Consider the following 16,021-nt stretch of genomic DNA (forward strand, 5'->3'; position numbering starts at 1 on the left):
GAAGTGATAATTTATTAACAATAATCTTAAGAAAAAATAAACATTTCACTTTACCTTAAAGATTGTATTTGACCATCAAGGATATTGACTTTTTCTTGATAAAGAAGTTTTAGTTTCTCCTTTAGAAAAGATGGGAGAAAAGAAGTGTCTTTTGCTGTCTTCATAATATTGTCTTTACAAATAAATCTAGACATCAGCCACATTCATTCTTTTCCCCTGAAGATATAAACCTGCTCAAAAACTAATGTCAGAGAAATCTAAATATGTCACACTTGTGAAAGTCTACAAAAGGAACAACTCTCCCATTTCCTTATTTCTACACATCTTGCCAGATCTTCATATGGTAAAGTGCTTCAGCTCCAACTGCAGCCCTCTACAATGATTTACACAAATTGATAGTCTTGTCTCGAGTTTGCTCTTGCTCTCCCATAAGTCAGCAGAAATAGAAGAGGAATTCTGAAGAACTTCAAGTAGACAGGCTATTTATAATACAGTGAGTTACTCTTAGTTCTTGCTGAAGAACTAGGTATATACATCAAGCATGCCAGTCTTAAATACAGTGGTGATAACAAACCAGATAAAGCAACAGAAATTTAGCTCACTATTATGCTTAGAAAGAAGCCACAATCAATGTGATTCTCTTGCTTTAAATGGGGCAGATGAAATAAAAGTGCAATTATTGTAAAAAATAGCTTTCTAACAACTGCAGGCCTTAGGAATCACTGAAGAGGTTTTCAGTTCTAGATGATGCACAAAACCAACAAAAATATATTTTACCAGGAAAAAATTAATACATACAATTATCTTGAAGAATAAAAGTACCCTTTAAATTCCACAGCATATGGACTAAAAAAAAGTCAAAAAATTCACTTAACCATGTTTTTCCCAGAAGAAAGCAATGCTACTCCATTAATTTAGTGCAAAAAAATTAGGAATATCTTCCCAAACTAAAAATACAGGATAGATACAACATCATCTCTGAATCATTAGGGCTCCTCTGTATCTATAAAAGCACAAAATGTGTAATTCAGCTTAGGGAAAACAGCCTTCACAAAGCTACTTTTGTACCTTACTGAGCTTGTGCTGCTCCAGGTGCAGAAAGACTCATTGCAAGAGTTTGCATGGAGGGCTACCTAAATTACACCAGCTAGTTCCCACCTGCTTGTGTCCTGTGTTACTGCTAAGAATCACCAAAGTACAGTGGAGCCACTATACTGGACATTGTCACTGACAGGACATTCTTAAAACGACTTATCTCTGGGAAGTCAACATCTGCAGATACAACCTGCCATCTGTGTCCAACTGGGTAATAATATTAATTAGAGTATAATGAGATGAGGTTTGAGAGAATAAAATTTGACCTCAGATTAAGGTTCAGTCAACCACAATTCCTCCTGTATATCTGTTACAAAATTAATCATCAGAACTTCAGCAACAACAAAGCACCGAAAGGTTTTGCAAAGGTATGACTCTGAAAAGAAAGTTAATACCAACCAGTTCTACAGGCCATTTTCCCACTTCTGCAACAGCTGCTGCAACAAAAGCCTGATCTTTGTTATGTGCTGGTGATGAGGTGACAGGCTGACGCATGATACAGTCATTACTACCTACAGGCCAGGAGTTCTGAGCATTTGCCTAAAATAAAAATATTAATGCTTCAGTTATAATTATGTAGGCTGTTTTTTTTAAACAAATGTTAATAAGTACTGAATCTTATAATTTTTATTACAGTAGAATATAAGGACCAATAAACAAGTTAATTAGGTTAGCAACCTATGATAATTATGTTACCCACAGAAAACCATGCTTACAAACTCTCATTAAATTCTGACTAAAATTCAGTTTGCGGATAACCATTTATCTAGCCTTCCTTAAAAAGAATCAGGTCCCTGAACACCGATTAAAACAACTGAAAAATAAAAACTTACTGAGGCATCTAGAAGAGTTTGTTCTCTCAACATATGTTCCGCAGTTAAGAATTTCAGTTTCTGATGGAGTTCCTCATTTTCAAGTACAACTACTTGTACTCTATTTTTCATCCCAGACAATTCCTCCTAGAGGATACAGGAACTGCATGTATAAGGCTCCCTGAAACAGCTATCAACATTTAAATACATCTTGAGACCAAAAGTTTAGATTAACATTCTCAACTATTTTAACCCTTTTAGAGAGAATAAGAATACTCAGAAGACAGATTTTGTATTTTTGTAGCTTGAATTTCCCTAGAACTTCATAAAAAAAATACTTATTTGTATTTGTGACAGCACATACAAATATCTTTGAAGGCCCTTAAGCACTACACAGGCACCAAGACGCATGGTAAGGCTCAGTATCTACTGAACTACATTTGGCTCAGTTTTGGTCATTACAGACTAAGTGTAAGCTGTTTTAAAAGCAATTTTCCATATTTAGGGGACCAGAGTTTTAGTAGGTGAAATATGTGAAATACCTTGCAAAACTTCACTTCTGCTTCTAAATGGTTAATGTACTGTGACTGATCATTTATGATAGGAACGAGATCAGAAATGGCTGGTAAGTCTCCAGTGGCATCTTCTGGGAGTTTCTGAAGGAAGTAAAGAATAGCATGTGTTATTTTCTGGTTTTCTATTTATTGCAATAAGATGTGCTTGCACACAGAATACTATACACACAATAAAAAGTCATCAAGTACTAGATCATGAGGAGGGGTGAAACAGTCAGAACCTAAATGCTTTAATACAAAAAGTAAATATGTCACTTCTGTCAAAACATACAGCTGCTTAAGCATATCTATAAAGCAGGATTAAATCATATCCACAAACCGATTTGTAAATGAAATTCATACTGCTATTTAAAGTGTATCATCCATTTTAAACAAACATAAGGGGATATTTTCTTCTCTGTGAAATGAATACAAAAATCCCTTGAATTTCAATGAGTTGTGGGTGTGCAAAGGCAACTCCTCTAAATCTTCATTAACAATTGCTGCAGAAACACAACTATGTCTGCAATTTTAATATCTCCATAGAAACACAGGAAAATGTGTAATAGATACGACGTTTATCAAAGAACTTTATTGGTATTTTAAAAGACAATTCAAAAAAATCTTTCCGAAGACCCTATAAATAGGTAAAATTTTTGATAGCCTCACAAATAACTAGTTAAAGAAGGTAATGAAGGGAATCGTTGCCCATTCAAGACAAACAATTACATCTCTGCCTTGCTGAGCAAGATTTAAATGGGGTTAAACTTTTCACAAAATGTGAAAAACACAATTGCTATAACTTTACAGCATTTACTCTTAAGAATACAGTACAGTTAAAGAATGTAAATAAATACTACTAAAATGCCCTTAAAATCATAAATTAAATAGTTTCCTGAAAACTACAGCCTCTCTTTGATCCTATGAGCAACAAACAGACCGTGTCAATCTAATAACAAGGACTTATTCAGAGTGGATTAAAAAAATATTTTTTCTAGTATAAGAATATATTTAGTTCTAATGAAATATAAAAATCTTTAAAATAATTTTAATGAAGTAACAGTACTAAGCATAAATACGTTAGTCTGCAATGAAACTGCCTTTGAATAATCACAAAAATATTTAATGGAGTGTCTGCTCTGAAATTTAAATAAATCAACTACTATCAGATCCTCACTCATCCTCCTTATGTATTTCAATATTGCTTTGCTACCTTATTTTGATATCACACTATTGCAAATTTCATCCACTGAAAGAACTAAGTACAGTCTAATGCTAGTTGACATATATGAACTATTTTAATCCCTGAACCTAAAAGAAAGTATATCAATGCAAGCCACAATGTTTTGGTTTGAGGTTTTTTAAAATAATTAAAATTAAGACAATCGAACTGGGACATGTCTCTAAGCAGAAGATATATCCTCTTATAGAAAAGATGTCTGCATTTTTCACCAATTTACTGAACAGTTTTACTCACATCTATAAAAGGGTAAATCTCCCTTGTTTCCATTCTTTTCTGGTAAGGCTACAAAATTCACACAGAGTTGTTAATGGGGCCCTCTCAGAGGAACAATAAGTACATTTCTAGCATTAGTTCACAATTCTGGATGAAAATAAGCATCTTTATGCCGAGATCCTTAGCTAGTTTTGAAACTGATACAATTCTAACATCTGTGATCTCGGGTCAGAAACACACCTTTTTGTACAAATACATTCCACGATATGCTTCTCAAATATACGTAAAGTCTTAAAGATCATAGAACTCATTTTCAGGAACTAACTGAACAGTTGTACTCCTAAATCTCCTAAAAGATTCAGAAACCTACATCTTTGTCTCTAAATATGATTTTTGAAACATTCACCATTCACAAAATCCAAACCAAGCTACTAATTGCTAGCTATTACATCCACTAGTTATCTTATCTATAGGTTCTGACAACAATTGATTTTTTTTTCCTCAACAAGGTATTAAGATTCTCTGTCCAATCTTTAAAGATAAAAATCTACTAACCAGGGTGAGGGGAAGGTTTCTAGCAAAAAAAGCCTTCCTGTCAAATTACACACAATGTAAGTGTTGGCCATATTAAGGGGGGAGGACTCTTGAGGAATCTGGAACTATGACTGCAGAGAAAAATGGAGGGTTTTGCAGAACCATCCAGAAAAACATCTAGAGAAGAGACTGAATTTGCAATGTATTCCACCTGGCTCAGTGCACGTAAGTTCCATGTTCTATTGACTCAGAATTCACCTTGCTTTAGAGTCTGTTAATCTCAAGTACTTTATAAAATTTTAAAAAATTAAAAAATATAACACAGCGCAAATAATATTTGTAACTCATTGTTCTGTTCCTCTGGCTCCTATTCATCCTTCCCTCTTTTCTGAAAGTGTAATAGACACCTTGCAGCCGAGACCTCCAGCTGCCTCCCTTAAAAATTACACCACAGCAGTGTTCGAAAAATGTGAAAAACTCCATTTCTATTCAAACTATTTTTCACTGAAAGACAGTGCTAATGTTTAACCTGAGAAACTTGAGAAATGTCGGTGTAATGTATACAAGAGTTCAAAAAAACAGTTTTACTAAAAGGAAAATAATACTTATTTTCCCAACAGAAAAAGAACAGAGGATTTCTTAACACAACTTACTAACTCACAGCACTGCCACTGGGATATTTCTTTATTTAGAAGCCTGTGTGTGCCCTTTCATGGGGTGAATACCTGGTAGATCATTTGTGATCTATCTATTTTTACCTTTTTTACTACACAATTGTTACCAATTAATTATAAATTAATTTGGGAATTTTCATTAATATTCTGATAATATAACATGTTATAGGGTGAAAGAACAGAGGTTGGGGAGGCATATATTTAAAGTAGGCCAAATATTAAAATCAGAACTGAAAGACACATCTGATCAGTATGAATTACCAAATGTTTATGCCTGAGTCTCAGAAATGCTATTCACATTTATATTCTTAATATTGAAAAGTTTACCATATAAACACAAGGATTTATAAAATACAAATGCTTGGCAGCTTTAGAGGCCAGCATTCTACATGGTGACAATTAGCTTTGCCAACATCCCAAATAATTTGGCCCACCTTGTACTCTTCCAGAATGCCTCAAATTCCAAACCTCTAAACACCAGAATTAGAGACCCTCCTGCTGGCAGTCTTAAATCTGCTGCCCTGTAAACTGGCAAGAAACAATTGGAATTGGTCACAGGAACTCCAGCTATAACAACAGCGTCAGGAAGCCAGGCTGGGTGCAGTTAGGTCAGCCAAGAGCTGGCTTGTAGAACTGCAGTTGTATGAAGCAATCTTGCTGAGCCTTGACCACAGGTGATGAGGTAGAGAGCAAAAGGAAAATCTCTGCCCAACCATCTGGGTGTAATCAAAAAAAAGACGTACTCGTTTGATGTCTATTACAACTTTTATCAGTGAGCAAGAGAAGGGAATTTTGTTAAGACAATGTTATTTATACATATGAAATGTAAAATTTACTAAACAGTATGCCTTCTGTGAAATATTTTATTTAGCTATAGACACATGCAGTTATCTACTACTCAGTACTCATCAGGTATTTTAGCATAATTCAAAGCAAAAGGTTAAGGTTACTCATAATCTAAGCTTGTTTTCCTTGATCTTTGGGGAATCTGATTCTTCTTATACAAGAAGCATTTCTGCAGTGTCCAGCAAACCACCAGACAAGCTCGTATTTTATAAGGGTTTGGGTTTTTTTGGTGTGTGCACTTTTGTACTTCCACATTTTTTGAGCTTTACAAATTGGTCTGTCTTCAAAACACGATCACATCCTTGTTAGCAAGCAGATGGAGAACAGTCGAAAAGGAGAGCAAGGCCACCACTTCACAGAATCCCTCTCATTGGAAACTTCCAAGAGGAAAAAATGGGACAATGCCCTATCAATACAGTAAATTCCCACCTGTTTATTCCTCCATCCTTTAATTCACTCCCTGAAAGCACTATCATAAGTTTCTTAGAAAAACTATCCCATTTTCTGATTTTTTTCACTCTACTAAAAGTTCCCAATATAAGTAGAAAACTTTGTCAAAGATGGATTAAAAGATGCTTTCCCTCCCCTCCAAAGGCTAAATACAAATTGATACCGATTCATGTCATGTAAAGATGAACCCATGATGCAGCATTCTCTTGAGCTACAAAACACTAATTCTATTCTGCACCATTATGAGGCAAAAGTACCTGGCAGGACAATCAGACTCATAGATTTTAGAAAACTCAGAAAAGTTGAACTTTAAATAAAGTTTCTCAATGTCAGAACAGTAGAGCTAGTGTCATGACACAGGCTCAAAGCAACACAGCAAGAATATAGGCTTTAGATTGTTCTGCTGCTACCCCAGCTTTGACAGCAAAGAACTGTTTGTCTTGCTTAGTATAAACCAAAAAGAGTCAATGGAGGCCACCAAAAGATGAAACTGGAACAATGCCTTCGAATTATTTTCCTATAGGGATACTAGTATCTAGTAGTTGCTCTGTAACTGAACTGTCCATTGCATGTACTTGGTGCAGTTCTGCTGCAAGAAGGATAAATCCTAGAAGCCCATGTAAGTATGTAAACTAACTTTGACAGAGACCACTGCATTTTGGCAGAGCTACAAAACCTGTTGTTACATGAATATCTCTAATCCTCTAAATAAAGAGCATAGTTTCAGCATAAAAAGGCCTTTGAGAATACTAAAGTACAATCAATGGAAAACAGAGACTGCTTTTACAGAAATTTGTCCATATAGTTGATCCCAACTGTTTCCAAAACATAAAGGATGAACTTTTGGTGGAAAGAAAAAGATGAGAAAGCTGAAAGCAATGTGGACTGCAACCCACACTGCATGCTCAACAAAAAAGAGGAGAAAAGTCTAAATCCTGTATTATAGATTTCTTGTTCTTCTGCTATGGTCATAACATACCAATTCTGGCCATAGCCTCAAGAATCTCCTATATTTCAAAATACAAAAATGATTTGGTCCTTCTTTTTCTTCCTGGATACTAGAAAATTGATCTCATCATGCATGCCATTCATTCAAACAATACAAAAAAACCAAGAAGAAACATACAGAGAACGACATCTTCCTCCTTGACAGAGAGACTTCACTTTCCGTTCTTTCTTGATGTTGCAATAAAATTTTAAGTTGATTAACTGGAAGAGATAAAAATATTACAATCAAAAAATACTTATCTTTCATTGAAATTAGTATAATTTCTAACAGTTTTTAAACTTCTTCCTTTCAGCATAATCTTACCTGCATGACTGTGCTGCTGTTCCTGCCTGTTCTGACAGTTCCTACTGTCATCATTGTCCCTGTCAACAGAGGACTGGTCAAATCCAACTTCACCCTCACCCTTTGCAAACTGTCTTTCCTCCAAGGCATATTTCAGTTGATAGATGCTTTCATTAGCACGCTCTGAAAAAAAAAAATAAAAATCACATCATTAGCCACAATAAACAACATAAAAGAAAGTATCTACTGACTGGTATTTTAAATTTGAAAAAGAATGGGAGAACTAAAAGCTTTCAGCATCTGTCTAGCTTTACTACTAGATCTAAATTCAGCCCCTTGAAGCGATTACCTAATGCAAACAGCCAAAACAACTACTGTATGTCACAATTTGCAGAAGAAATATTTACTACATTTTCAAAGAAGCAGCTATAAATAGCATCTTAGCCTGTCAATACATTAGGAGTCTGCAGCAGCACAAGTAATAATATACTTGACCCTAAAATATTTCCTGGCATACACAGCCTCAATACTTTTCAATGAACCTGAACTCATGCTCTATTCCATACACTGTGCAGGACTGGGCACCAAAGCCAGTATTTTTGAATACTAATGATGCCACCACACATGACAATGCAACGCATAGCTGTGGCAGGAGCACACACTCCCCCCGCCAGGGGCTTAGGACTTTAACATGGCCACCGCTGGTTCTTTCGCACCTGTGGCAGCACACCATGGTTGCTGTCACGTACACGCCCTGGCCGGGCGCAGGCCAGCATACACCACCCGCACCCCATGATGGGAAAATGGAGGTGGGACTCCTGGTTGACAGATGAGGCCCTCAGCCAACAAAATGCCTCAGTCGAGAGAAGTTTGTAGAACGCTGACCATTTATGACCACAGTTCAGAGCCAACCAGGCTATAAAACAGGGCCCCTGCTGGAGACGCCTTGGAGTGGTTCCCCTCAGAGCAGAGGGCCTGTGACCAGAAGCCCTCCCCTGGGACTGGGATGCCACCCAAGGAAACTTCCCAGGATTGAGTGCCCTCACCTCCCCCTTGGTAAGTGAACACTTCTTCTGGGTATCCTTGAGTGAGCCCTCGTCCCCTCTGGGTGAGTGCGTACATCTTCTGGGTACCCTTGAGTGAGAGGCTTCCCCTTCAGTGAGTGAGTGTGTGCACACTTTGGAGCCATCATTCTTATGTGTCATTGTCCCTCAGTGTTGCTGTATAGTAATAACTCACCCAGCTCATACACTGAACCTAGAGTTTCTTAAAGGTTATTGGTTACCACTGTTGTCTTGCTGGTTTTGGCTGTTTGGATTTGGTTACAAATTAAAGTTTGTTCAAGTTTATTTTCTGTGTGAAGACACTTTGGTCTACCTCCATAACAGTAGCACAACTAAAAAAAAATCTGAGTAAATGAAGCAAAAACTCAGCAAACTGAGTCAGCATAAAACAGTGATTAAATAAAGACCAACGACTTCAGCTCCAGCTCTGGGCCCCCAGGCATAAGAAGGACATGGACCTGCTCAAGTGGGTCCAGAGGAGGCCACGAAGATGATGAGGGGGCTGGAGCACGTCCCTTATGAGGACAGGCTGAGAGAGCTGGGGTTGTTCAGCCTGGAGAAGAGAAGGCTCTGGGGAGACCTTATAGCAGCCTCCCAGTACTTAAAAGGGGGCCTACAGGGAAGGTGGGAAGGGACTCTTTACCAGGGAGCATAGTGATTGGACAAGGGGTAACGGTTTTAAACTGAAAGAGGGTAGATTTAAATTAGATATAAGGAAGAAATTTTTTACTGTGAGGGTGGTGAGACGCTGGAACAGGTTGCCCAGAGAGGCTGTGGATGCTCCTTCTGGCAGTGTTCAAGGCCAGGTTGGACGGGGCTTTGAGCAACCTGGTCTAGTGGAAGGTGTCCCTGCCCATGGCAGGGGGGTTAGAATGAGATGATCTTTTAAGATCCCTTCCAACCCAAACTATTCCATGATTCTATGGCTTCTGAACAAGTGTGAAAAATAAATAACAACACTCATCATTCTGGAGGAAAAAAAATAACCACCAAAAAACCCACCAGAAAACCCCTCTTTTCAGATAAATACAAATATTTTTACGAACCCTTTCAAGAACTAATTGACTTACTGGAGGGTGATACAGTAATGGTCTTTTCTCATTTTCGATATATTTTTTCTTCTATTCCTTTTAAAAAAAATTTTTATTTGATTCAGCTCACTTCATAAAAATCAAAAACTTTCCAATCACAAATGACACATAACTCTGATACAGCTGAATATTTCCAATATGCCAGAAGAGAAACTTGAGAGATTTGCAGCTGAGAGATGACAGCTGGATTGGGAATCAGAAAATATGGGCTTGGTTTTAGATAACGATACTTCTAGTTCACACCGTAGGACCTCAGGCAACTCACTTATTACTAATTTCTTTCAATTGCCAATGTACAAACTGAGATGAGTATTTAATTTCTCTTCCCTTTAAGCAATGTATATACTAACTAGAAAAGACAGAGTAGTAACCCAAGTAGTATGGCTTTATGCAATGTTCAACAAAGCAGGATCTCTCAGTTCTACCGTAAGACCAAGTGAACCAAGAAAACAGCCCCTAGATCAGCCACAGAGCCTACATGCTTGGTGAGACAGTCCTCCATCATGATTCACAGCCACTTTATCAGGAATATAAGACAACATGTTTCTTTTACATTTCTCCAAAGTAATGCCACAGTCATTTGTAACTACCAGTCAAAAATACCCTGAATCAGAAAAGTTTTAATTAAGAGTTAACAGTTACTAATAATTTAAAACAAAACAGAATTCCACACTCTCAAAACTTTTCTTGACTTTCAGAAACCTAAAACCATAGCTATTTTATTCATTTAGCCCTGAACTCTTTGGAGAGTTATTCTCCCCTAGGACTACTGCATATGAAACATTTAGGTATAAATGACCACAGAACAGGAATTTCACTTGTGAGACAAGGCTTATAAGGTAACATCTTTTATTGGAGAAACTGTTACAACTAGAAAAATGGCAAGCTTTCCAACACACGTCTTTCATTTATTTTTACATGTTTGTAATCTGTAAATTGATATGATGGATAAATAACTGAAAATATTTTTTTCTCATAGGCAAAATAAGCTTAAAAAAAAATCATCACAGTTAAGCATTTGCTAGGTAGAATTGAGAAGACATGCCTCAGTATAATGCTGCTGGTTACAAATGTTAATAGCTTCTTTCTTCCAAATGGAAAGGTGAATAGCAGTTCAAGTCAGAGAACAAACTCTAGATATGTATTTCTGCCTTCACTTTATCTATCTTTTTCAAGTTCACATCATCTTGACTGAAGTTGGGAAATCAATTTTTTTCTCCACTGTAATGGTTTTCACAGTCCTTGTCAGTCTTTTTCTCTGGTTGGTTATAGCTTATAAAATATAAATACCACCTCCCCCCCAGCATTATATTTAAGAACATGGTTCTCTGTTCAGTATGCCAGCCATCACACACTTCTTAGCAATGCTAGTTTTTAATAAAAACCTGTCCCATTTCTGACCTATTAATCTTCTCTCAGCACTTACTTTTAATTCCCAGTCATCTTATGACTCACATTATCTCTTTTGATTTTCAGGTACTTCATCCTTTAACAAAGTTAATGTAAAAGAAGACATAAAAAGGACATTTTAAACAGTAATAATTTATTATAATAAACCCAAATACAATTCACAAGGCAATGACTCAAAAACCAGGGGTTTAGGTCAAATATTTCTCTATTGGCATACTTAAGCTATTCATCCATTCTTGAGCATTGCAACATACTGTGAGGGTGGGAGAGCTAATTGAGAAATGGTAGAAGTATCTCACTGTTGCAATGGCTTAAATATTTAGCAAACTATGTTGCAACTAGTTGTTGCCAAGAAGTGTTCAATGTCAGTTATTATGTGGTGTGTCATCTGATAGCAATAAAATTCCTTCATTTCCCCATTCACTGTAGAAGTCTGTCAGAGAACCCCAGAGTATCAATATTTGCTCCATAGCCAGTGAAGAACAACACACCAAAATCAAACAGGCCTGTACACAGTTTTTCCCAGAACTTCTCTCTCTTTGCAATATTACAGCTTCTGAACAATAACTACTTATCCTCAAAGACAATACAGATCTTCTTACGCTATGTCCTTTTCTTCCATAACTATACTGGGCAGAAGTAGTGAAACACATTAAAATCATTATCAATGGCACACTGATGTCTACTTTTCTTGACTAGACTTTGCTGCCTCTGGAATAACACCACCACATTTTTGAAAGCTTCATCACATATTTGCCAAAGTTTATTAAAAGCTTGCCAATTTCCAAATTACGAAAGTTGCTGCCATAAACAAAATACTCACCATTGGGAAACTAGGAGTCAGGAGTTTCTGACAGTCTGTCTTTACCTTCACTAGACACTGAAGAGCTAACATTTACTTCAGTAAGAGTTCAACTGGACATGTAAAAGGGAATAAGTACATTATAACATATTTTTCCTAAATAGGGGACATAATTTTGGGCATGAGGATAAAAGAGACACATTACCAAGTGGAAAGATTACAGTTGTTTCTGTCAATGTAAACATATTCTTTTTAAATATAAAAGCAGTAGAAAGAATCTCTGCGGATGCAAACTATTGGACACCAAGGTTCTCTTCACTCAAAGACAACATGATAATTTTGTAATGAATTTAGAAATCATTAATTTTTAAGTGCTCACACATTCAACCTAACTTCTTCAGTTAGGCTATTCCTATAATAGTGCACTGTATAGAAACGGCCTCAGTAAAAACATACTGCAGAAAATTGCTTCCATGCAGTACTGTGATTTGCTCATCTAAAATTCAATCAGCATTTCTCTTTTCTACATCTTAACAAGACTCCACAAATAAATCTGAACATGTATTTCTGTTATACGATAAAACTTCATTGATGTGTTATTTCCTATAAGAACAGCTGAGGATATAAATGAAATTGGACTTTTCTGGATTAAAACTTAAAAAAAAAATTTTATTTAATATAAAGCTCTTTGGTTTTCAGTGTTTAAAGGATCTGAGAGAATTATGAAAAATGGCAAGCTAGCAGCAAAATCTGATGGGTCAAACCCAATACATCAAAAAAAAGATGCAACTACTCCACAAAAATACTGTCAAGTTGTCAACTATCATGTATAAATCACAGGCAGTACTTGCCACAAGGGACAGGCAGATAACTTATCTAATGCCTCAGCAATGACATAGCTGATCAAACACCTAACAGAAACAAACACATTACTGTTTATTATTTCAGAGTCAGAAGCAACCAGCAATCCTAATCTGGGACCAAGACCATACTGTTCTAGGTACAAAGAGGTACCCCTCAATTCATCTAAATTTGAATGCAACTTTGAACTAGATTAAGTTCCGCTTTAGACAAAACCAACAGGGCCCTGACTGAAACATTAATGCTCAAACAGCACATGCCATATGTTCTACATGCTGAAAAAAGATACTCCTCTGTCCTGAAAGAAGCATTGATAACTCTGGTTATTTTCTGTACTCACTGTAACTCCAAAATCTAAGTATTACTCCCTGGTAATACAGTATAGGTATCCTTTTTTCAGAGAAGTATCTTTGTTTAAATATTATTGGTAGAAAGTTTTTTTTACATGGGAATGTAAGTACTACAGCTGAACAACATATTTATGTTGGATACACACTACAGATCCATACAGCTTTGTCAGAAAAAAAATTAAGTTAACAGCTAGAGTGAGGACACTCTTAAGTAAAATACAACATGAAAGAAGTAGCTGTATTTTCAAAGTAGTAATCAGCTGGAGCGGGGGGGGGGGGGTAGGGAGAGATGGAAATAATTTTAAGAACAATTTGCCACTGAAGTGGAAACATAAAAAAACAGAGAAGGCATTGAACTGTGTTTGCATTGCCTAAACAAAAGATGTTTTTTCAGACACTGCCCAAGACCGTCTATAAAGAGCACTCCTTTAAATGAAAGCACCAAAGCTACCTCATTCATGAACTCAGAAATGCCATAGAAAATACTCCGGGAGCTAATGGAGAGCTTAGCAAAGGAACCAACCATCCAAAACAACAAAATTGCCTGAAAGACATGGCAAATAACTTCAGCCGGTAGAAGTGTTAAGCAACATAAATTGAAGAAAAACTACAACTGTATGAAAAAGTTGCCGTAAGTCTGTCATATAAAGCTATCAATCCAATTCTAATAATGTTTACAGGACGATGACTAGAAGTTACTGACTATAAATTCAACAAACAGGTCACTTTCTGCTATCCAATGGTTCCCAGTCAGAAAACAGCCCTAGAAAGTGAAAGAAGGAATTACACTGATTTTTTAGGTCTTAAAATAAAAACAAAAAACACACTGTAAAATTTATGTGAAACAATAACTGAGAAAACAGATAATTAGACTAGTTAAACAGAAAGATGATGTCTATTTAAAGAAAACTTTACTGTCCAAAAGTATGTCAACTTTGACTTTCTTTCTACTGACACTTAGAAAGAGCATATCATGTAACTTCTGGGGTAGCATTTCAGCCAAATAATTGCCTATAAATACTGAAACTGAGAATTTGCTTGTAACTTTTTGTTGTGTTTTGCACATTCTTGGAATTTCATGGAATGGTTTGGGTTGGAAGGGACCTTAAAGATCATCTAGTTCCAACCCCCCTGCTATGGGCAGGGACACCTTCCACTAGACCAGGTTGCTCAAAGCTCCATCCAACCTGGCCTTGAACACTTCCAGGGAGGGGGCAGCCACAGCCTCTCTGGGTGTCTCACCACCCTCACAGTAAAAAATTTCTTCCTTATATCTAATCTAAATCTACCCTCTTTCAGTTTAAAACCGTTATCCCTCGTCCTGTCTCTACATTCCCTGATAAAGAGTCCCTCCCCACCTTTCCTGTAGCCCCCTTTAAGTACTGGGATGCCACTATAAGGTCTCCCTGGAGCCTTCTCTTCTCCAGGCTGAACAACCCCAACTCTCTCAGCCTGTCCTCATAGGGGAGGTGCTCCAGACCCCTCATCATCTCTGTGGCCTCCTCTGGACCCGCTCAAGCAGGTCCATGTCCTTCTTATGTTGGGGGGCCCAGAGCTGGACACAGGACTCCAGGTGGGGTCTCACCAGAGCGGAGTAGAGGGGGAGAATCACCTCCCTTGACCCGCTGCCCACACTTCTCTTGATGCAGCGCAGGATATGGTTGGCTTTCTGGGCCGTGAGTGCACATTGCTGCCTCAGTCAGTTTTCCATCCACTAATCCCCCCCGTCCTTCTCCGCAGGGCTGCTCTCAATCCACTCATTGCCCAGGCTGTATTTGTGCTTGGGACTGCCCCAGCAGGACCTTGCACTTGGCCTTGTTGAACTTCATGATGTTCACACGGGCCCACCTCTCCAGCCTGTCAAGGTCCCTCTGGATGGCATCCCTTCCCTCCAGCATGTTGACCCCATCACACAGCCTGGTGCTGTCAGCGAACTTGCTGAGGGTGCGCTCAATCCCCCACTGTCCATGCCGCCAACAAAGATGTTAAACAGCACTGCTCCCAACACCAACCCCTGAGGAATGTCACTTGTCACTGCTCTCCACTTGGACAACAAGCCATTGACCACAACTGTTTGAGTGCGACCATCCAGCCAATTCCTTGGAGTGGTCCATCCGTCAAATCCATGTCTCTCTAAATTATAGACAAGGATGTTGTGCAGGACAGTGTCAAAAGCTTTGCACAAGTCCAGGCAGATGATATCAGTTGCTCTTCCCTCATCCACCAGCGCTGTAACACTGTCACAGAAGGCCACCAGATTTGCCAGGCACAATTTTCCCTTAGTGAAGCCATGTTGGCTGTCACCAATCACCTCCTTATTTTCCACGTTCCCTAGCAGTTTCCAGGAGAATCCCCTCCATGATCTTGCCAAGCACAGAGGTGAAACTGACTGGCCTCTAGTTCCCCAGATATTCTTTATTTCTCTTTATAAAAATTGGGGGTTATGTTTCTCCTTTTCCAGTCAGCGGGAACTTCGCCGGACTGTCATGACTTCTCAGATATGATGGATAGTGGCTGAGCCACTTCATCCGCCAGTTCCCTCAGGACTCACAGATGCATCTCGTCAGGTCCCCTGGACATGTGCACCTTCAGGTTCCTTCGACGGTCTCGAACTTGATCTCCTACAGTGGGCGGTTCTCCCTTCTGCTTAGTCCCTGCCTTTGCCTTCTGGCAATTGAAGGTACTTATCATTTTGATATGCAGTTATTCTTCATTGGCTGCCAAACACAGG

At 37.9% G+C, this 16,021-nt stretch overlaps 1 protein-coding gene across 5 annotated transcripts in view; it reads right to left on the minus strand.

The window, feature by feature from the left end:
* The window catches only part of SDCCAG8 (SHH signaling and ciliogenesis regulator SDCCAG8), a 120,993-nt gene that overhangs the window by 98,951 nt on the left and 6,021 nt on the right, over positions 1-16,021 (minus strand). For 4 of the 5 annotated variants that reach the window (XM_074818362.1, XM_074818360.1, XM_074818364.1 and 1 more), the window contains exons 2-7: positions 7,734-7,895; positions 7,548-7,630; positions 2,450-2,563; positions 1,929-2,054; positions 1,495-1,635; positions 55-119 (exon numbers count right to left, since the gene is read on the minus strand). In XM_074818362.1, the coding sequence (XP_074674463.1) occupies positions 55-119; positions 1,495-1,635; positions 1,929-2,054; positions 2,450-2,563; positions 7,548-7,630; positions 7,734-7,895 (691 nt within the window). Of the gene's footprint in view, positions 1-54; positions 120-1,494; positions 1,636-1,928; positions 2,098-2,449; positions 2,564-7,547; positions 7,631-7,733; positions 7,896-16,021 lie in introns of those variants that run through there. The other variant, XM_074818363.1, reaches the window with a different exon arrangement.

Source organism: Strix aluco, chromosome 3 (genome assembly GCF_031877795.1).
Source record: "Strix aluco isolate bStrAlu1 chromosome 3, bStrAlu1.hap1, whole genome shotgun sequence".
Taxonomy (NCBI): Eukaryota; Metazoa; Chordata; class Aves; order Strigiformes; family Strigidae; genus Strix; species Strix aluco.